At 23.2% G+C, this 24,770-nt stretch overlaps 1 protein-coding gene across 3 annotated transcripts in view; it reads right to left on the bottom strand.

Annotated features, from left to right (window-relative positions):
• LOC129612112 (homeobox protein homothorax) overlaps positions 1–24,770 on the bottom strand; it is a 437,826-nt gene that overhangs the window by 262,803 nt on the left and 150,253 nt on the right. For all 3 annotated transcript variants that reach the window (XM_055525634.1, XM_055525635.1, XM_055525636.1), the window contains exon 7: positions 14,313–14,345. In XM_055525634.1, the coding sequence (XP_055381609.1) occupies positions 14,313–14,345 (33 nt within the window). The remainder of the gene's footprint in view (positions 1–14,312; positions 14,346–24,770) is intronic.

The following is a 24,770-nucleotide window of genomic DNA, read 5'->3' as shown; positions in this document are numbered from 1 at the left end:
TTAAAAATACTGAAGCTAGTACCATTTTATTGTACTCTTTAGAGACAAAAAATAAAAAAAATACCAATAACAAAAAATGCTAATTAACTTATAACAAACGAAGGAAATTTATTTTCAATATTTACCAATGCTTGCACCAAATACAAAATAACTCGACATTATTATTTTTTTTTTTTATTCGACATAATTTGACATTTATTTGAAAAGCATTACAAATATTTTTACTTCGTTTATTATTATTTTTTTTTGTGTGTATGGTTTGGTTTCTTATTCAAAATTATATTCATTGTTATTATTAGCGTTGTTGTTGTTGTTCCTTGTATCTTTATTTTTTTTTCTTCCAGGCGATATTGATTAACATATTATTCCATAAATAAAAATGTTAATGTTTGTGAATATAACTAACTACACGAACGAACAGTCAGTCAAGTCAATAACAACAGAAAAGCAAACCCAACACACAGCAACAACAATAAATATACAAAAAGTTTGATCGAAAATTGTAAAAATCCATTATGGTGTACCTTTGTACTATTTACAAATAAATACAAAAATATGATAATCATAAAAATAAAAAAAAAATAAAATAAAAATTTATGAAAAAAAAAAAGTAATATGTAATTGTAAATAATAAGAAAAATAACAAATTTGAAATTCTAAAAACAAAAAAAAAAAATATTACTAAGTTGGTCACATGGGAAGTAAATAGATCTTATCGAACTCTAAATATGTGTATACTATTATGTCAAACAATTTGTGAAAGAAGGAAACATATTGAAATACATGTATGTATACATGTACATATCTGCATGTGAATTGATTTTTAATTAAATTGTCTTCTATACAGTATGTGGCTCATATCTTATGAAGGTAATGCATGAAGTATAAGTATTGAACGCGCGTATAACTTTCATAAATAAAATAAAATAATTTAATGCTAGTCATAATAAATTTATGACTGTGCCAATATAAATCAAATTAAATTACAAATAAAAAGTATGCAACATTGTTTTTTCAATTGTTTTTCGAAGAAAAAAAACAAAATTTTTCAGTAAAATTGTAAAAGAAACTGTTAAAACTGAAACAGTGAGTTATCAGTGATGTTACCTTGCCCATAAACTGTGCTTACTCGTTGTGGAATTTTACGAGCTTAGAAATTAGAAATTTATTAGCTCTCTTAAAACTAAATTAATTGATTATTTTATTTAATAACAAGCATGGCAAATTAAACTTCCTAAATGTGTGTAGCAACATATATATGAATTTAATGTAGTAAAACAACAACAATTCATTTGTGCATGCAATACTTATGCAAAAATTCAAACAGTATAGGAATTTTTTCATACTTGCAATGCCTAAAATAAAGAGCAAAAATATTCAACTTGGGTGATCTCACCCAATCAGTTGAAAATTAAATGAATCTGTGGTAAGTAGGTTGTGAAAATAAAACCAAAATTTTTGATCTTATTATACTGCCCCTTTTTAACCAAAATAATTCAAATTTATAATTTATTATATGTAGAAAATAAACAATTCTTTTCATTAAAAAATTTAAACTAATCTTCAAAATATATTCAAAATTTGAATGCCGTTTATAAGTTATTCAGGAAAAATTTAAAGAAAAATAAAATTAATATTATCAATGAGGGTTTTTCAATTTACAATTACTACATAAATACAATTACTGCACAATACACGGCTGTGCCTTTTTGAAAAAAAACTTATTCTTTAAAATTATGCCTATATATGTATGTCTTAATGTACATACATATATATGCAAATATTTTTTGATAAAGCTAAAAACGTTTTGTTAATTCATTTGTTTTATTTCCACCTGCTTTGCATTTATAAATGAATAAAATGTTTGTTTCTCTGATACTTTTATGTCCAACAATGACCTAAATTACTATTTTATATAAACACTTGCACATATATTAAATATGTATATATACATTTATATTTTATATTCAGAAATATTTTAATAATTCTCAAGTCCTTTATAATATTCCTGTAATATGCTTTACATATATAATAATGCAATAAATGGAATAATAAGATGAAAATTTTAATACAATAAAGATTAACAATCAATCAAAAAATCATTCTTCTGTCCAATTTTTTTTTTTGTTCTTTTATCCTTTTCTGATCCTCTGACATACAATTTATTGAAATATACATTATAATATTTAACTTATGTATATATCGGCACCTGTCATCTCATGATGGTCTAATTGAACGTTTTTATTACATGGTTGGGATTCGAATCGAAACACAAATTAAAAAAGAACAAAACAAAAAAAAAGAAAAATTAAAATGTTATACAAATGAAATCAACAAAACGATGACATAAACATCTGGTTTCAACTTAAAAATTATAATATAAAATTGGTTTTTTTTTTTTTTTTTAAATTGTATAAATTTTTTTAAATGCATTTTTATTCTTAAATTATATATCCTATTGTTGTAATTAAATAATGACATAAAATAGATTATAGGGAGCATCAGCAACAAAAACGATAAGGTGTTGCCAATTCAATATTGAGACAACAAAAGTTTTAATGTCAGTCCGCTATTCGATTGCATGTTGATATTTACTAACTAAATGAAACTTGGTTTTATTGAAATTTATACAAGGTAATGAAAATATTTTAGCAAGTCGTCCTAATACAAGCTGCATTTTCTTTAATAATGGTGTATCAAAAATTAATGTGTAAAACTGTGCATCAAAAATTTTATTTATTCAAATAAACCTATTTAGCCACTCTTAGACGACAAATTCCAGCAGTAAAGAACTCAAATTCTAGGCAAACTTTATATATGTCAAAGCTTTAATTAGGTTGAAAATAGTGAAAATCTTTTCGGTAGCCGTTTTTATAAATTTTTAATCAAATATGAAGTTTCTAATCGTATTCAGGTGTGAACTTGATCTTCTTCTTCTTCGAAATATTCTTATAACGCAATATATGCAATATAACTCAAAATTCTTCTTTTGAAATTCTTCTAAAAATTCTTCTTGTTCATTTTCCTGCAAAATGGCAATGCAACCATTTCAGTGTTCCCTTATATAATAAAATACCAAATACTTTCCTTAATGCTAATTTCATGTCTTGTAGCTAATAATATTCAAAATAAATTATTTAACCCTCGCCGAAAATATGAAGGGACACACACACAAACAGGATTCTAAATTCCAATTTTGACTAATAAATGAAATATGATCCAAAAACATTCCCTTAATCACCAAACACAAGAAAAGGAAAAGAAAAACAACATAAAGGATTTCAGATTCCAAACAAAAAAAAATTGTTTGCTTTATTATTACATAAAAAAAATTTCGTCCTTGCTATAATGCCAGATTTGTTTTCTTTTTCTTAAAATTTTTTTTTTTTTGTAAGTCAATTTCACTTTAGTTCAATTCAATTTCAGTGAAAGCCAAATGTAAAAATTATAGCAAAAAGAAAAAAATCAAAATTAGTAATTTGAAAACATGGAATTCTGCTTAGCTATGCACTACTTTAATATTTTCAGTCTAATCAAAATTCTGTAATTCCTTTATTTTATTTATTTATTTTTATTTTTGTTCTTGTTGTCTTATTATTTATAATTACAAGGGAACAAAAAAAAAATTAACAGACTCTCAATACTTTGTATATTATTGCTCTTACTATCACCACCACCACCATTGCCACCACCATCACCAGTCACATTAGTGATAATAGTTTCATCTCTCAATATTTTTGGTTATATAGAATTTCAGAATATAATTTCGGGCAATATCTTGTATAAGCGCCTTTAGATTTATTATCAAACTCATTTTCTAGATTTAATAGTTTCATTAAGATTGTTTGGTAGAAGAAGATTATACCAGAAATTTTTTATGATGAATCCACAATAACCATTATACAAGAAAAATATTTTACCCTTACTTACAGCAATACAAATGGGTAAAAAATTTTCACAATCCTATTTACTATAAAACACCAAAATGTTGTCTTCTTTCTTCTTTAATCTCCTAGAGTATTTAAGAGTGTAGTCAGAAAAATTGTATTTTTTGTCCAATTTTTTTTTTGTTATTACTATTTAGAAATGGATTTTTATTTAATATTATACAAGAAAAAGAAAAAAAGGGTGATTCCTTAATATTAAAGTAAACAAACATTAAATACAGTAGAATTAAGAGGAAGAACTCAACAGACACAAGAAATTTATAAATATATGAATAGAAAAATATATGGAAATAAAAACAAAGGGATGGCAAAATATAGATGATAAAAATAAAGATGGGGGATGCTATTAAATCATGAAAAATGATTAAGATGAATTATTGCGTTATATAAGTAAATATACAATATATACATATATATTTGTATAATATGCAAGACTATTTAATAATAATGAAATGGTAGTCAATGGAAGTCCCCAGCGTAAATAATCAAATTGACGTCAATTAAATTTTAGCACTATAGAGAGTACAACTAAAATTAGAAAAGAACAAAAAAAAAAAAAAAAGAATTCCTCATTATACCCTCAGCTCCCAACATATACTGACCAAAAGATGTTGTAATTTTCAAATTAGGAAATATTTTTTAATTAAAATTTAATGTTAATTTAGTTTTCAATGAAAGATATACTAGTACACAATAGCGAGAAATCGAATTTAATAAATCGAAATTTTTAAATTTTCTAAAAAAAAATCAAGTCCTCCATCGTCATCATAAAACTATTTATATGCTCGGATCATAAACCTACTGGCCATTAAAAATAAATTATTGTTATAAAAATTAATTAAAAAAAATTAAATTACAAAAATAAACCCAAAATAAAATAAAAAAAAAGCAATGCCAAAAATTACAAAATTATTAAATTATTTTTAGATTCTTGAATTTTCTGGTAAAACCAAGAAAAATATTGAAAAAGAATTCGTATAAACAAAAATTCAAAGCCATGACTGAAAAGTTTCGTTTAAAAGGGAAAAAAAAACACGAAGAAATTCATTATTTTGTTCAAGGATGCACAATTTTATATTTGAAAGAATATTTTCCTCTTGAAATTCTATTTAGACCATACTACCATCATACTTCTATCAGATATCGGACAACCTTAAAAAGGAAATATTTCAGGAAGGAATTTGAAGAGAAAGTTCAAAAATATATCGGAAAAAAAACAATCAACAAAAAAAAATTTTTACAAATTTTTCTTCAATTTTCTATACTTTTTCGGTTGGACTCTTCTCGTAAATAACAAAATATTTTGTATTCATGGCGGATGGGGACTGGTATACGAAAGAAAAAAAAATGTTTTTTATTTTTTCATTAAATTTTCCAAAAAAAATAAATAAAAATCCTGATGTTTTATGAAAAGCCAGAGAGAGAGGGAGACGAATGGAAGAAGAAAATTAAAGTAAAAAAAAAAATTGTTTTTTTTCTTCGAAAAATTTTTTGAAAATACCTTCGCTCTTGAATCTAACAACAAAATCTCATATATAGCACATCTACATACATATATATTGGATGAATCCATGGGAAATCGAAAATCCTCCTTTTTTTCCTTTTTATACAAAATATTACTTAAAGGCATATACGTATACATATATGTATGTATATGGAATGATGTATGTGTGTATTTATTTTAATAAACATTAAAAAGAGGGGGTAAATGGTCTTATATAAACGCAATAAATCTCATCGAAATCAAAACAATAAACCGTCTTCTTATACAATTTTTGTTTTTTTTTGTAGTTTTCTCGTTCATTTTCTTTTTCTCTTTTTTTTTATTTTTCGAAGAAAACTCTTATTATGATTTTTTTTTTCTGTATTCATCTTATTTTTCCTGAAAATTAAAATGCTCAGATACTGGAAATTGGCAATCTTTATATTTTTGGATATTATTTTTTGAAATTGGAAATTTCGATATAAGTGCGTTTAAAATCGCTTTAAATCAATTACGAATAATTTGAGCCTTCAAAATCTTAAAATCTATAATCATATCTTCAATAATTTTTCATTCCCGCTTATATTAATTAAATATTTTGGAAAGCCTTACTAGATAAGTATAAAATACACACCCTTATTCTATTAGTCGTATCACTTGAGGTGATGGGATGTTATTGAACAGTATATCAGTTTTTATTATAGAACTCCAAATTTCGAAATTGATTTTCTCTCTTTAATGTACCTCTCCACTTTTGGATGTTAGCGGTCATATATCGTTGGCGATTGCTGTTGTTTTTATATTCTTGCAACGGTATTATTGTGGCGACTGGCATTTCAAACATAGGTACATTAAGTCACCTATGTTTGAAATGCCAGTCCAATTCCTGATGTTTCTAAATTGATTTTATTCCGAAAAATCTAAAACCTTTTGAATAACAACGTATTACGTTAAGTGATACGCAGGTAACAGAATATGCATGATAAATTTCTAGATTATTTAAGAATAAAATGCAAATCTCTTAATGAGTCTCTGTTCGAATGTTATGAATTAAATTTAATATTTATAAAATGGAAATCCAATTTCGTTATACAAATATTATTTATTATTGATAGTTAATGTATTAAGTCCAAATTGTTCGTAATTTTAAGATTACAACATTAATTTTTATTTTAAATTTCGAAATATTTTCCAATGGGAACTCAATTTCAAAACATGCTGAGATTTAGTAGACAATGTAACATGCTAAGGAGCCATCATTTAATTTTTCTAGATCTGGAACTATTTTAACATCATTTATTATAGAATATAATTGAGATTGCCCTTAAACTGAAAAAAAAAAAATGAAGTCTTCTTTCCATCTTTCATTCATTTTGTATTCTTTCTCTTCTGTTCTCTATTTATTTTTTCCTTTTTTTTTTTTTTTTATTGTTTGCTTGTTGTTTTTCCGTTCCGGCGTTCATTCTCCATTAATGTATTATGGGTAAAAACGATTTGCTGATGGAATATAATGGTAAAAATTGTACAATTTTCCCGAAAATAAAAATTCTCAAAAAAAGAAACAGCAAAAAAAAAAAAAATGAAATGGAACGAAAATCCTTTGTAATAAATCACTTTGAGCGACTAACTAATATGGGTCCTTTTTTTTTGGATTTTCTTCTCTTATTTTTCTTATTTCTATTTTGGTTATTGCTGTTTTTACTATTTATTTCGTTTATTTTTATGAAAAAAAAAAAATGTTAATGCCTTGAAAATTGGAAAATATAAAGGAAAATACATGTACATATTTTATATACGAAAAATTCTATTAAAATATATAGATATATATATTTAATGTGTATGTACAAGTAAAGACCAATTTTATGAAAAAACAAAACAAGTAACAAAGAGAAAAAACGGGAAAAAAAACCTGAAAAAATTTTAATGGCGTTTATTTTCATTTAGATTTTTTCGAAAATATAAGCAAAATTATACTGTGAAGCTGATGGGCAAATGAGAAAATGTGAAATTAAAGAAATAAACAATTTTTCTGCTAATTTAAATTAAAGTAAATTTTCTTAAACGCTTGAAAACATTTTCGTGAGTCAAAATTTTTTATTTTGCTTGTTTTTTTCTTTCCATCGAAATCTAAATTCATATACAAAGTATATTCAGACAATATGAAAATGTTTTATTTTTAGTGTTCTCTGTAATTATCAGGATTAGGGTATTTTTAATATTCTTGTTTGTTTTTTTTTCTTGTTTTTTAGTATTTATGGATTCAGGGTATAAACAAAAAGATTAGTTTCCATTTCTATCTAAGTTTTCTTTCAAACTACTCATATTATTATAACAATTATTATAAGAGTCACACCTTTTGAAAATTTGCTTTAATATATTTGAAAAACTCCTTATTAAATTGTGATTTCATGCAATAATTTAACGATAATGGTTACAAATTACGTTAGTTCTATATATACGAGAAAATTCACGAGTCTAATAATATAAAAACAATAGAAAGCAGAGCTGGCAAACAACATTGCTAAAAGTACTAGTACTACATTGCTAAATTAAAATACGCTTTTAATATTTTTTTAAAATTTAAATTTTAAATGTTGAGAAAAAATTGAAGTTACAAAAGAGCTCATAGGTACTACAAAAAACTAATTGAAAATTTCTAAGGTTTATTTGCCTAAAAATATTTATAAAAATCGCACCTTAAGAGTAATACCGCATCAACTCTAAATTGATAGTTTAAATTGAGTTCAGAGTATTGTTGTAAAAAAAAAATTAATTTTAATAAATGTAAGACTGTCATTTTTTGAATTATTCCGGTTTAAATATAACTTTTTTTTTTCATAAAATTGGAGCAAATAAAAATGTTGCAGCAACTGTTTTGAAAAAAAAACCTTGTATTCTTTCAATATGTCGCGGTATTGTTTTTAACAAGAAACACATTCCGAAAATTGTACTCAGAAAATTTTCTATAAAAGCGATAATTTTTTATATATCGTTATGTGATTTTGGACCAAAACATAGAGAATTATTTTCCACTTTCAACTACATGCCTATTTAAAAAATCAAGAATTTTGAGATGTCGCGGTATTATTCGCAACGTGCGTTATAATAACAAGCATAATTTATTATTGTTTATTATTGCCAAAATTTGAGCCTTATTCCATAGTAAATAGATTCCAGGAATGAAAAATATATGATTAACAGCATGTATGCAATTAAATAGAAAAATTATGCTCGATAATCATAGAAATTTGTACTCAAAAGCAACAATTAAAGAATTTCGAACTCATATATTTCAAATAAAAATTTTTCCGATTGAAACTATAGTTACGTAGTTTCTAACTTACGTAAATTATTCTAAAACATTTCAATTAGTTTCACATTACTCTTAACGACCATTTTAGTTTGGTAATTTTATTGTTATGTACAAAATAATTACAATTATGGTGTCGCAAATCTTTGTTTAATATTTTCTTCTTTTCAATATTTTCTTTTAGATAAATTCTACAAATACGTTCTTTGTAGACAAATATAGGGATTGAAAGGATAATTATTTTTAAATTATTATTCAAATTCGCTCCCCCTGTCCTCTATTCATTCTATTTGCTAATATTTTTATTTCCTTCCAAGAAAACAAAAAAATATAAAAAAAAAAAACGGTCTTAGCACTCCCATCAAATTCTATATGCATTAAATTGTATGCCTCTTTGATTAAATTTACATAAAAATACTTTTCACCAATATAAAAATTTACTTACGAAAGCATAAACACGCACTCACACTCACACAAAATTTAATATATTTTTTTTATAACTAAATTAAACCATTTGGACCACTTTTTTTTTTCCTTATTATTTTTTTAAAACATTTAACATCTTCTCTTCTCATCTTTATTATCTGTTGTATACTATCACACCTTTAACAGGAAAAAAAACATCGACCGACATGTTCGCACCCTCGCCCAAAAAAAAAAAAAAACGGTACAAAAAAAATTATTTTTCCGATCTCGTGTAACTATATAGAATTCCAGATCAATGGAATCATCTCAAATGACCAAATTACGTAATTTAAATGTATAAAATTTCAAGATACTTTTCGGAAAGTACATAAAAATTCATCTACAATACAAAAATACAAAAAAAAAAAAAATTTGTAACACAATAAAACAGCCGAAAAATTTTGTAAAGTGCGTTTCTCGTCTCACGACCCTCTATTGTTACGTGACACTTTAATCTGTAATTGACACGCCATAAAAATCAATATGACGACTTTATCAAAGAAAGGACGAACGAAATATAATATTAAATACACACATAAGAAATAATAAGAAGAGAAGTGAAATGAAACTTTTATGACAAAAAAAAAAAAAATAAAAGCAAGTAAAAAGCAAGTAAAATTAGGATCGGAGAACGTAAGATAAAATTATTATCGTTCCATGGTCTTTTCATTTTCTTCGCTTTCCTTTTTATATGAATTTTATTTGAATGTCATTTCCTTTACGTAAAAAAATATGACAACAATCCTTAACAAAGAAATTAGAAAACCAACAAGAAAGAAAAAATTTTCATTAAATTTTATCAGGAAATTTAAAAAATAGGAAAATTACAAAAAAAAATAGTCAGTTATCGCTAAAAGGATTTCAAATCGAAAATCAATTATTAAAAATGTTTTTTAAACAATTTTTCTTCCTTGAACTTTCCTACAATTTAAATTCAATTCGGTTCAGCGAAATTTCAGTCCTTTTTTAGCTTAAAAAATCAAAAAATCTTAAATTTTAATTTAAAAACATGGAAGGAAGAAAGTAAAAGCCTTTTACTCGTATTTGAATTTTCTCTAAAATATTTTTGTTACCTCTGGAACAAGAGAATCAAAAATTTTACTTCGAAATTGTGATTTTTTCTATTTAAATAGTGTAATGGTGTGATGGGATATGGTGGGGCTTAAACTGCAATTAAAATTAGTTTTCATTTGCTCTTTTTTACATTAATTCCTTACTATGCCATTATTTCATTAATCTGAATTTTACTTCGTTCTTTCTCTGTTACCATTAAATAGAATTAAAGAACAAACAAGAAGAACAAAAAAAAAAAGTAAATCATAGTAAGAAAAACAAATTATTGGTATAAAAATGTAAAATAACTTTTTAACTTCAAAATTACACGGGTGATGATGAGGGGGTTGGAAACAAAAAATAAATAGGAAATAAAATTGTTAAATATAATTTGTTCTATAATTTAGTAACATATATAATATATATTACACATATATATGTACATATATTGGAAAAGGTGGAGGGTAACCATCGTATTTATTGCAGAGAATATTTATTATTTGCGTGACCGCGATATTTGAGGCGTATCTGAAGTGGCATGTTTTTCTTTTTATTTTTCATATTTTAATTCTATAAAATCTACATAATTATATCTATATATACATAAATATTTATGTATAATTTTTGTCTAGCTAGAATATATACACATTTATGTTTATACATACGTTCCTTTCATCAAAAATGTTTTAAGTTAAATTATACAAGTAATTCTTATATTACTTGAAGCGTCTCATTAAATTACAGAGAAAACAACAGACAGAGAAAAACTTGGAATATTTAAGGAATTTAATTTTTAATAAATACTTTACAAAATAGATGATTGCTGGAATTTTATTAAAGTTACTCTAATTTCTATCAGAATGAAAAAGCAGGGACTTTTTACATTTATACTCAGCACATCTGGAATTGCATACTTGTAAATTATAAACGCATTTATATTTTTCATTTTGATTAATAATATTAGATTTTATCGAAAATAGCAAGAGCTTGTTAAATTTAATTTGATGTGATATTAGAAGATTTTTTTTTCAATTTCATAGAATTACTATAGAACATAATATGCGGGCCTAATAAAATTAGAACTTGTTTGGTGTTCATTTCTTTTAATTTGTTATTTATTTTTATATATCAATTGATTAAAGCGTGGTTTTTAATAATAGTAAAGAAGAACATAAGAGAACTTTACCATACTGTGTTAGAGAACTTTACCATACCGAGTTTTTGAAAGAGCGGTTCTTAATAAATATTGTATTAACATGGTTTCTTAAAATTCAATCAGCTTCTTAAATTAAGTTCTCGAGTTTGCCTAAAAACTGTCTCTGGGAAATTATAGTAATACTGTTGTGTCAGTATACTAATTAACACTCGCACTCCCAGGTCAGTCAAAAAGACCTGATACATTACCATAAACAACTGCCACAAACAAAATTATTAAAAGGATTTCAATTAACGCAACGGTTTCTTATACTTGCCGACATTCCAGCGTCAAAGGTTTTCTGGTTTTATTTATAATGACCGTCAGTCTCTTAAAATAATAAAAATATATTCCGAGAATTGCTGACAAGGCAATTTTTGAATAGTTCTTTGCGATGTTAAAGTGTCTGCCAAAACAATTTTCTAGTTTTTTTTTTTGTCCAGCATTTTTGCCTATTCAAAAAAGTCTGAAAAATTTTGCATCAGTGAGAGTGTTAAGTAAGAAAACGTTTGCGTGGCTCTATAAGAAATGCTACCAAAATGAAAAATTTATATATTCTTTGCATTCATCTATGCTAACAGATAAAAATGTGATACCGGTCAAACTGCATAAACAAATCATATCTCTAGTATATCCATTCTTTCAAAAAAGAATATGAAATCGAAAACACTTGTAAGAGCTCATAAAACCTTTAATTCTAATGTTAAATTTCAATCATTTTCAAATTAACATACGATTTATACCTTCCTCATAAACAACTTCGGTGAGAAATTCATCAAAAATAAGAATAATTCAAGAAAATTTTAATATTTTACATAAAAACACTTAATTTCCTTTTAATTTTTGCACTTCAAATATAATTTTAGTGCTGTTGCTTAATACACTAACAAAAATATTACAATAAAAAGTACAAAACAGCAACCAAAATTGCAACAACTTGATTCAACTTTCTTAATAACTTTTTTTTTAATGTAATTTAATATTTTTCTGATATACCTTCATTAATTTACTAAATATGTACTCGTATACTATATATTGTTCATGTTATTTTTGGAGTGGACTGACACGGAGTAGACAAGACATAATAATAATGTTTTGATATGTGCGTATAAGTATGAAAAGCATAACAACATAAAATTTACTTGTTTAATATCTTGATAAAAATTATAAACCATTCAGATGTCATCGTAATCATAACATGCTCAAATATCTTACTCAAATTTTTCATTTCACAAAATTTTGGTATTCCAAAAATTAAAAACAGCACAACAACAGAAGAAAATACTCGAAAGGCAAAAAAAAAAATACTCAAAATAAAAGTAAAATTATCCCCAAAAAATTTTTGATCGTCACAGACTGTATGTCTTCTGTTTATTGCGGTTATTTAAGTAAAATGATTCCAAGTTATTTTTTTTTTTGCAAAAGGAATTTTTTTTTAATAAAAAAATTTTGTTAATATTTTTCTTTTATTTTCTTCTGCGTAGTTCCATGAAGACATCTAAAATCTACCATATGAAGACTTGACACATTACATACATGAGTGTCTAAATATTAAAACTTAGGAGTCAATTAAGGAATATAAAAAAAAATAAAAACCTGTTTTGCATATATTTTGGCTGAAATTTTTTAATTGCGCAGTTTTCCCTTCTTTGTATTATTTTTTAAAATATCTAAAAATTCAGAGATATTGGACCTCATAATAATTAAATAATTTGAGAAAAATATAATTGTATTTTGTTTAACTACGAGTAAATATAAAAAAATCTTAAATCCTTTGAAAATTTGAGTGTTTTGTTATAGATTTTAGTAAGAGATTTTCTTCAAGTCTACCGTAAAATATTCGTATAACTCATATAAAATTATCTTTTCACATATATGAGATATTGCAGGCGATTAAATTTGAAGATATGAAATTGAAAAAATTCGACAATTTTTATTTAAAATTATTTTCATTTCAAAAATTTGCTGTAACGTAAATAAATTAAGTGATGCACCAAACAAGCATTTGGAATATTTGAAAAAAAAAAATTGTATTGCATCCGTTATAATCCAACAAAATAAGTTGCATCAATTACCTACACGTGGCTTAATAATTCGGCGTACTTTTGAATACACGAGAAATTATTCTGTTTGTGTTGAGATTTTCAAATTATTAATTATTTTAAAGTAGAGTTTAGACATCGAGCAATATCTAAATGTTAAGATTTGTAAGAACTATGTTAAATTCGAGTTTGCACTTCTAACAAAGTTCTATAATGGCAGAGCAGGGCGTTTTTGCAGTTTACTGTAAAAAGCATAACGTTTTGCAAACTGCAAAAGATCTTTTGTCAGATCAATAGCATAAAATTTTTTTCTGCTTTTAGATTCAGAAATTAGTAGAGAACTTATTACTGAGAGAGTACATGCATTATTATGATAACACCAGAGTTGGCAACGTTGCTTTAGTAGTTCGATTGCAATACAGTTTTAACTAGTAAGATCTCTTACGGTCTGAACTGCAAACGCAAATTCAACCCTATACATAGAGATGATGTCAACTTTTCCGTTTACCAAAATCCATTGACCAAAATTCCGTTGACCAAAATTTTTTCAAAATTTGATGTTCAGTGATGATAGTTTTGATCGAAAATTAAAATATATTCCACATTTTTAATCTTCTAAAATTTTAATACCTCTGTAATATGTAGAAAGTCGCACTTACATCATAAATTTTCCTTTACAAATTTATGGAATTTTATGAATTTAATTATTTTTTTTTTTCAATAATAAATTTATTAATAATAATTTAATAATTATACTTATCATTTTGTTCAACTTTATATTTAGAAAAAAATTTTATTATTATATTATATAACTTACATGTTTAGCTATATCGTAATATCGATCGGTAATCTATATAAAAAAAATGGGAGAGAGAAAAAAAAAAAGAAAAATAAAAAAATATCATTTGAAAGGATTCTTTTATTAAATTAAAAACAAAAAGAAAAAACAAAAATAACAATAATAAAAAAAAATTTACAACTATATTACGTGAAATTAAAAAAAAAAATACTAAAAAAGCTTTAAAGTGAGAATATGGAAATTAGAAGAAAATAAAATAAAAACGCATTTAGAATTTAAAATTATTTTGCATAAAATACAATATCGTAAAACGGAGGGGAGGGTATTAAGCTGTTCACCTAAATTCTTTTACATTATTAAATCAAAATTTTCTTAATTAATATGGACATTTTGTTTTCTTATAATCCTCACGCCCTTTCCATCACATTTTCACGTGTTCAATTATTGTGTATTGTGAGACAATCTCTTGGAAAAGAAAATTCCATGGCAAGATTTTGTCAGTATTTTTTTTTTCTTTTGCAATTTTTTATTCTATTTTTAAAAATATTGTGCATAATAAAAGCATTTAAGAATTTAAATAATGATGATGACCTTTTTTTTTAAATATTTTATATATGGAGTGATTAAAAACCACAAGAAAAAAAAAATTTTTTTTTAATACAAATGTAATTGCTGTATGCAAGGATTAACACAATTTATTACCTACTCTTGTTCTTTTTTTTCAACTTAACAAAAATGTTAAACGAAACGTAAAACAAAATTCTTTATATTATTTAACAAAAAAAAAATAAAAATTATCAAAAGTAATCCAGCCGCTTAATTACCCCTTAAGAAGCCTTTAACATTTTACAAGAAACCAACCCAATTTTTAATTCAATGATTTGTTCTTGTTTTATATTATTTCTTCCCCCGTATTTTTTTTATTTTTTGTTGCTTTGTACCTTATATTACAAAATAAAATCACCTCTTCATTTTCATTTATTACTTTGTTATAAAATAGAAATTTTACCTTAGATATTTTTACATAAAAAAAAAAAAATATAATAAAAATATAAAATAGAAATTATTTAAAGTATTTAAAGGTGAGTAGCTTCTGTTTAATATTAAAATAAAATTAAGTGAATATTATAAAAGATCAGGTGCGGGTAAAATACGCAAGCAAAATAAAAAAAATTGTAAATTCATACTCAAAAATAAAAAAAAAAAATTAAATGGAGTTCTACATTTTTACATTATAAAAAATTATAAAAAAAAATATATATAAGAAGGAAGAGCTAATAAAATACTTTACATAAACCGTAAAGCTTCTTAAAAAAAAAAAATTTAACTAAATTAAGGCCTAACACCTGTTTTATTTGATCCTTGAAGCCATACACACTCTATTATTTGCGGATTCAAATTGAAATTATTTACCGACTTTTTATTAAAAGGCTAAATTTTTTTTTGTACCTTTTATAATAATTTTTCCGTTTTATTATTTTATATCGTAAATAACATGATATTATTACGCTACTATAGTTTACTTTCCAAGTGGAAACATTTTTTGGGAATAATATTAAGTACAAAATAAACTAAAACTTAAATGTCTTTTATCCTCACAAAATTATCAAAATTATTACATAATATGGTGTAATAATTTCGATAATTTTGTTGGCAATAAATTAATTTTTATATTAGTTTTTAAATTAGTTTTTCTTGTATATTCCCAGAGAAATATGTATGACATACAAAATTATTGTTGAAATGCACCTTATTAAATAAATTCAAGCAAAATTGCAACAAGAAGTTGGTTAAGTTTGTGTTGGCAAATCTTAAAATTTAATACTACTTGTATCAGCGCTTTTCTAAAGCAGAAAATTTAAAAACTGACGGAATCAGCTTTACTTTTAAAAACAGTTGACAGCCTTGCATACAGTTGACAATAAATTTTTGAAATTAAATAATACCTTTAAAATTTATTTAAAATAATTAAAATATTAGCTAGCATTGATTCCTACATCTTTTCAATTATATTTTTAGGTTATATCAGTTTCTGATTATTTGCAGCATTAATTTTCATGCTAAAAATATGAAGATACATGCTTTGTAAGATACAAAGCTGTTTACACGAAAACGATCTGCTTTTTGCAGCATTGTCCTAAAAATGCACTTCAGTTTCAGATCTAAGTAAAATTTGACAACATGAACTCAACCGCTGTTCAACTGTAATATTCGCCTTACCTTAAAAGCATTATTTTTATTTAGATATCGAACTAATTTGCATGTATAAATGGTAATTGAAACTCTTGAACACTCAGTTTTTATTAAAATTAAAGTAAAAATCAAAAATAATATTTAATTCGAGCTCCAATCATTTCAATAAAAAATTTTAAACAATTATTCAAGATTCTATTCTACTACTCCAGAAAAATCAACTTTCTATTTTAGAAATCTGAGAAAAAGTCACATTCCATGCATTCCAACAATCGCCTTCAAGGTTGTACCAATAACAAATTCTACCAATGCTTCCTCATTTCTCAATTTCTGTTTTTCTGTATTTTCTACATCAAAAGAAAAAATTTAATTTATTTTTTTTTTTTTTTAAAATTAGAACGTTTAGAAGTTACCGATAGAAAATGTTTTACAGTTTAATCTTTTTTAAGCTTACATACCGCGTACAATTTGTACGTAAATCGTTTTTATATTTTGTAGATCCATGCATTTTTTTTTTCATTTTTTTTTTTGTTTCCTTTTTTACAAATAACAACCATTTAACTTCAATAACTAAGTAAAGTTAACTACCATTTAGCAGTAAAATAAAATAAATATTTTTTTTTTCTTTGCTCGTTTTTTACTTTTTATTTTTTCTCATTTTAATTGATTCTTTTTAAAGGATTAGGAAATTGATTACACAACTTGATTGCTCAGGTATCGAATATCAAAGAAATTTTTTCCGTTTGATTAAATAAATTCGCAATTTTTTATTGGAAAAATGCTGCATTTTTTTTTTCATTGATAAATGAACTTTTTATCAGAGAATAAAATTTTAATGAATAATTAAATGAGAAATTCTTTTTTTTTCTTTATGGAAATGAAATTGTAAATTTTCTTTATGGAAATTTAAAATTGTAATATTGAATTATTAGAGATTTCTTCCTGGTTTTTGTAACTGGATTTAAATTCAAATATCTGAGCCTAAATTGCATAATCAATCTTAAATGAAATTTTTAAAACGAATGACTGACGACTTAAGGGTTTTTTTTCGAAAATTCTGTTGTAATGTAGGCAGCGAGTTCCGAAACTTGATGCTATATAATAAATATTTGCAATATACTCGAAAATTGAGATTAGAAAATTTAATTCAATGCTAAAAAGACAAATTTTTCATATAAGTTTTTGTCCAATTTGTATATAGATGTTAAACAAAAATTCTACAAAAGTTTTCTGTAATGCAATGCAAACTGAATGAAAGCATTCACCGATCATAATTTAAAATATCATTCGATTCGCCTAGCCATTCGATCATAATAAAAGTGATCGTTCACGCCGATCATAATAAAAGCATTAATTGTTGAAAATAATTGCAAAATATTTCTGAGAAATTGAATTTTATTATCATACGATACACAACCAATTCAATTTAAAGGATCAGTTGGTGATTTATTGACATACTTCCATATATGACATATGATAAGTTGGTGATTTATTGACATATTTTATTCATAAAATATCATGGAATTTACATAAACATACCCTGTAATACATTCAATATAAATTCATATAGAACTATGATTTTTTTTTATATTATACAAAGTCTTCGACATCTTTTTAATTACAATTAAATACTAAGTAATGCCAACCCCTATATTTTATGATATATTGGATATTGCTATATTTTAAAAGAAATAGCAATTACAAATATTTAAAAATTTTAATTAAATATTATAATTATAACGATATATGAATTGCCCTAACATTATTTACATGGTTTTCTTTTTAATTTTTTTTTTATTATTTTTTAATTATCAAAGTTGTTTTTCTTTTGTTTAGAACAAACAATTTTTATTAAACAGCCGTCCTTATTGGAATCCATTCAAATATCATGTTGTTTGCAGATGATTTCATTAAGTACATTCGGCATTCAAAAGATGGCAGCGCAATATTTGATTTTCCTGAAATTCTTTCTCGATAAAATCGATCCAAATTGTAAATAAAAAGTCTGCGTGTTTTTTTTTTCTCAAATTAATTTACCCATTAATTTATTTTCATAGATAAAATTATATATATATATATATTTTTTTTTGTATTTTTCTTCTTTTTTTTTTATATATATACTTTCTTTAATTACAACTTTTTATTTTTTTTTTTAAATCTTAATAATGTTTTTGTTTGTTTTTTTTTTTTTCAATTAAACTTATCAATAAAATTATTTATTTATTTAAGTTTTATTTATTTTTTTTTGTATTTTTCATTAATTTTTTAATTATTTTGTTAATTTATCACTAAAAAAATTACGTATTTTCGTTACAATTTTATACCTTTTCTTTTTTGCAATTTATTTAATTATATTTATGTTATTTATATTTTATTTATTTATAATATTTTTATTGAATAAAGTTTTAATTATTTTATTTTTATTGTTGTTGTATATATTCTATATTTATATTTTGTATTTTATTCATTTTTATATATATATATATAAAGAGAAGTACATTATTTACAATCCAATAACAAAAAGCAACATTTAAGCGTTTTTTTTAATAAAAAAAAAATAAAATTATAAAAAAAAATAATAATAATAAAAATAATAACATTTTATTTATTTGTATAGAACATAAAAATTAAAAATAAAATAAAATAAAATAAAAATTAATTATTATTTGTGGCTTTGAATTTATGGCGAATTTTAAGATTTTTTTTTTATATTTTTTTTTTTTGTTCATTTTTTGTATATCCAATATTCGAAAACATTGTTTTAAATTTTTGAAATCAGAGAGAATGAGAGTTTGTTTAATTATTATTTTTAAGTTAGGAGGAATCTTGATAAAAATTTAACAAAAACTTCAAATTTTTTACAATTACAATTAGAGCTACATTCATAGTTTTCGAAAATTGATATTTGTTTAATTTTTTGAAATAATATTCATTATAAAATTTTAAATAAAATTCTATCGTTTAATTTTGGACCTTTGAAAATATTAAATTATAATATCAAAAACAGGGGTCTTACAACGTAATTCCATTTTCGTTAAACGATTTTCGTATTCGGAAAAATGATAAGGTAGTACCAATTAATTTGTATAGTAAAACCTTTCCAATGTTACAAATACGAAAATCTCTTTACGAAAATCGAATTATATAGTGAGGCCTTAGGATTTGTGTTTGAGACCAAACAAGATTTTTTTCTAAATTACTATTGTATAATACTAAAATACTAGAAATTTTTAAAAATAACATTAGATTGAATGAATTTCAATGTTTCAATTAGAAATTCAAATCAAATTGATCAAATTCGAACAATTTATTTGATAATCGCTATTATACAATATTCATAACCCGCCTTTGAACGTTCAAACATAAACCATTTTAAATTCACAATGATCAAACGATAGAATTATATTTTGTTTGTTATATTCGTATTAAAATTACATAATTAAGTACAAAGAACATTTTTTATTAATAATAGAAAAATAATTTTTTAAAATAAATCTTAAAAAATCTAATAATCAGTACAAAATGTTGTTTTATAAAATGAAAGGAAACAATTAAAAATTTTACAGAAGGATTTACATGTATGTATGTATATATAAAAAAAAACTTAAATTTTTAACAAAAATAATTTTTTAAAACAATTTTACAAAACGAAATATTAAAAAAAAAAAATTTTCTCAAAACTTTTATTTACTTTTTCGTATTTATTCTGTCTGTAGCAACCGCCGCCCTAATTGTCCCAAAACAACAACAACTAAAATTCTCTGGGGCCTTACTATATAATTCGAATTTCGTGAAAAAATTTTCGTATTTGCAGAAATGAAAAGGTAGTCCAATGATACAAATGTGATTGGTACTACCTTATCATTTTTCCGAATACGAAAATTATTACACGAAATTCGAATTACATAGTAGGAGCCCTGAACTAACTTGTTATTTTTTTAATTCATGAAATTTCTAATATTTGTGCTTTCTTTTTTATTTAATTTTGATTAAAAATTTCCAAAATTTTGAAAAAGTTTTACCAAAAAGAAAATTTGTTTTCCAATTATTTAAAATTTAAAAATTTTTTTTAAAAAGAATTGAAAAAGATTTTTGCCATATTTTAACAAACAGAAAATGAAAATATTGAGAAAATTTTAAAAATTAATTTTATTCTACCTAATAATAATAATAATAATAATAATAACATTTAGTTTGATTTTTTTTTATAAATTTTAAAATTTTTTTTTTTAAATATTTTACAAAATTAAAAAACCAAAAAAAAATTATTAATATAATCATAATTTTTTTTTTCTTAGTTTTTATTTTAAATACGTAGATTTAAACGTAAAATTTTTTTATTAATTTTTTAATAATTATTTAAAATTTAATTTTAATTAATTTTTTGTTGGTATACCAATATAATTTCAATTAATTTTAATCGTATAACATTTTATTACTCAATCGTATATAAATTATTTTGACGTTTTTGTTGTGTAGTTTTCTTCTGTTTTTTTTTTTTGCTTTTTTTTAAATTTTTTAAGTTGTAGCAATAGTAAATTTATTAAATTTAATTAATTTTTTAAATATTACTATTTTTTTCTTTAATCTTAACTTTTTACATTTATGATATTTTTCGTATACATTTGATTTGAACATTTGTTTTTGTTTTCTCTTATTGTTTTATTATTGTTTTTAATTCAATTTTCATTTTTTTTCAATTTATTTAACAAATATTTTTAATTTTAAGGTAGTAAATTTGAAAAAACAAAAAAAAAACCAAGGTTAATTTTTAAAATTAATTTATTTTAAAGAAACAATAGACCTTGTAAGATATAAATGGAAGATTTTTGCTAGAAACTCTGATAAAAGTTAAAAAGTATGACGTTTGTATGTTAAGGTAGTTCTGAGAACAAAATTACAGTTATTATTATTATAGAGCCAATAAAGTTTATATGTATTGTTATCTGAATGAATTTCAGAATTGTGTGACAAAATTTAATTCGAAAATTACCCTTCTGATGTAAATTTTTTTTTTCTATAACCAAATAGAATATTGAAAAATTGAGTTGAAACAAATTCCGTTTTTTGTTTGATTATTGCTAAATGCAATTGAATTTCCGAAAGGATTGATTTCCTTTTCTGTTTTAATACGCAAGTGGATTGCGTATATTACACTTTCGATGATTTCTAAAATACAATTTAAAATATAATTGTTAAAGGCTATTAATAATCATACAACTAAGAAGCTTTAAGATTTTTTTAATTTTCATTAGTTTCAAATATAACATTAACAACTCGTTTTTACACGGTATCGCTTCGGAACTGGCAATAATTTTGATTAAAACTAAATTCGTTGGTTTTAATCAAAATTATTTCGTTTATCGTTTTGAAAACGTTCTTATTTCTCTCATCATGACAGTTCATTGCCTCGTCAAAGATTGCTGAACTGAACTTTTTCTCTTGTTTTTTTTAAGTTTAAAATAAAATTCTCAAAACCTCCGTGGTAAAGTTGAAGTTGACTCAACTTTTTCAAAGAGAGAAAACAAAAAGCTGCACAGAAAATATGGAAAATGAGAGAAATTTAAAATTTTATATAAAACATAATGTGCGTGTGTTACTTCGGTAAATGTAAAATGAGCCAATGAATCCAACTTAGCAAATTGATTTTCAAATTATCAGAGATTAAGTAAGCGTTTACACGATCAAAATTTTCAAAAATAAAGTAGAAAATTATGAATTAGAATAAGAATTTTAGCAAAAACCTTCAATTTTTATGACATTTTACTTTTTTGACAGAACCCGTTCTATTCAAGAATGTTAATTAAATTTTTTTTTTTTGGATTTTTCAAATCTTAAATTTTTTTTTCTTTGTTTTTTTTTTTTTTTTTGTTAGCGAAAAATGTATGTTTGTATGTAATTTTGGCAAGATGATTTACGTATAAATGTTAATTAATTAATTTTTTTGTGTTTTGAGATAAAAAGAATAACAAATTAAAATTTTTTACTTCAATGAATCAATTTTTTCTTTCTTTTTTTCTTTCTCTTTCTTTCTTTCTTCAACTACGTTTTTTTTTTTTTTTAATTTCATATCATAATCATTTACAACCTTAATCGAGACCAAATATAAATTTTTTTTTATTTATTTATACAAATTAAGTACAATTTTAATTTTTTTGTTTTTTTTTTTTTTAATTTTAACTTTTTAATTTTATGTTTAATTCAATATTGTTAATTTAAATTTGCTTTTTAATAAAAAAAAAAATACTCAAATGCGAAATACTTAAATAAAAGAACTGGCAATTATATTTTGTTCCTCTAACTGAAGAACAAAAAGAGCATTCGTATACGTTTTTTTTTTTCTAATATGTTTACATATATGTATATATAAGTATGTGTATAAACATTGTATATATCAAATATATGTATATATACATAGAATTGTTTATAAACATGTATATTGTATTAATATTATAATAATAATTATATTTTATTTAAAAAATTAATTTATTTAATATATTTAATAAAAAGTAAAAAGAATAAATTTTTTTTTTAGTAAAAATTTCACTAAAGACTTTTTTCTTCGAACCATTTAATTTTTTTTTTTATAAACTAAAAATATATGTATGTATATAAAAACAAATAACTTTCAACCTATGAAATAATTAATAAACAATTTTTTATTTTATAAATTTTATGTATATATATATATAAATATGTATATATATATATAAATATGTATATTATATATAATTACGTATAATTGAAAAGTTAATAACTAAAAAAAATATAATAATAATAATAAAATAAAGAACAAAACTGTCTACCCTATAAATTACTAATTTCTTAAATTTTTATTAATTTTTTTTTTTTTTAATTTTACGTATATCAGGTTTTTGTTTTTTTTTTTTTTAAGTATATTTTATTTTATGTACTTTTTTTGTCTGTATGATGAACGCTTTCAAAAAAATTAGCAATCAATTTTATCAAAAGTAAATGTAAACAGTGTGTTATTTTGCTTGTTATCTTTCAAACATAGTCAAGAAAGTAAGGAAAAAATTTTTTAAACAATGTGTCGGAAAAAAAAATTGACATATATTTTCGTACGCTAATAGATTCTCAATTATTATTAGAACGTATTTCTAATAAAAAAAAATAAAATTGAAAACATAATTTTGAAATTGAAAAGAAATACCTTAAACAGTAACACTATTTAATTGTATTTCCCAGTACGAAAAAAAAAATCATTTTTGACAGTTGATTTTGTGACAACTTCGAAGGTTTCAGAAAGCTGATAACAAACGTTTTGTTTTTTAGTACTTTTCTAAGAAAAGTTGAAAAAAATTGAATTCTATTTTCACTCTGTCCTATAAAAAATTCACATAAAAAAATTCTACACCCTTCAACTACAAATTTATTTCCATAAAAGAAAATTTTTACTTATTTCCTCTACTCATCTCCCGTCTAAAAATCATAGTCGCAATGCAGAAAAGTAGCGGGTGGCTTCTTTTACTGTGGCATAGCATGGAAATAGCAAAAATGGCTTTCAAACAAGAAAATTATCACGGCTTTCGTAAAATTTGTATATTCGGCACTTTATATTTCCGAAATTGGCAGATTTCGGAAATAGAAATGGCAGAATTGGCATTGTACCATTTTCCAAAATAGTACTCGTACAAAAGTCAAAAGGTAACACAGTAATTTTATACTGAACTCACGAAATTAACCCTTAAATTCAACACATTATGTTTAAGTCTCTTTGAATTTTTTTCTGGTCTCATCCTAAAGGTATGCAATATTTTGTAATATTTTGATATATAAACGAATTTAATTTAAATAATGTAGTAGATTGCTCTTAAAATCAATATTTTCAGTTGTTAACGGAAAAAATGCTTCCTTACAAACCATTGGTTTGATCCAACTTTATATAAACATCAATCAAAGTTCACAAGTCAACTCCATTTTTAATTATTCTGTCAAATTCCTTTGAACAAAAATCTTAAATGAAATTCTTAATCACAAATATTTTGAAAGCGTTGCCATCGTTCTCTATTGTTTTTACAGTAGTGTATTCATCTAAGTTATACTTTTAGCTTTACTTTTTGTTATATTAAAATATTATTTAATTAAAAATTTTAATATAAGTTTCTTTTGTATTAATATAAATATGTTTTTTATTTTTTTTTTATTTTTTTGTATTTTTTTATTTTGTTTTATGTATCAGTCATAAAAAAATTACGTATATCGATTTTTATCTATTCACCAATTTTTTTTTTATATTTTTGTTTTTTTAAATATTTTTTT

The sequence above is a fragment of the Condylostylus longicornis genome, unplaced genomic scaffold (assembly GCF_029603195.1).
Source record: "Condylostylus longicornis isolate FDR11 unplaced genomic scaffold, ASM2960319v2 ptg000055l, whole genome shotgun sequence".
Lineage (NCBI taxonomy): Eukaryota > Metazoa > Arthropoda > Insecta > Diptera > Dolichopodidae > Condylostylus > Condylostylus longicornis.
This window is presented reverse-complemented; position numbering and strand designations above follow the sequence as displayed.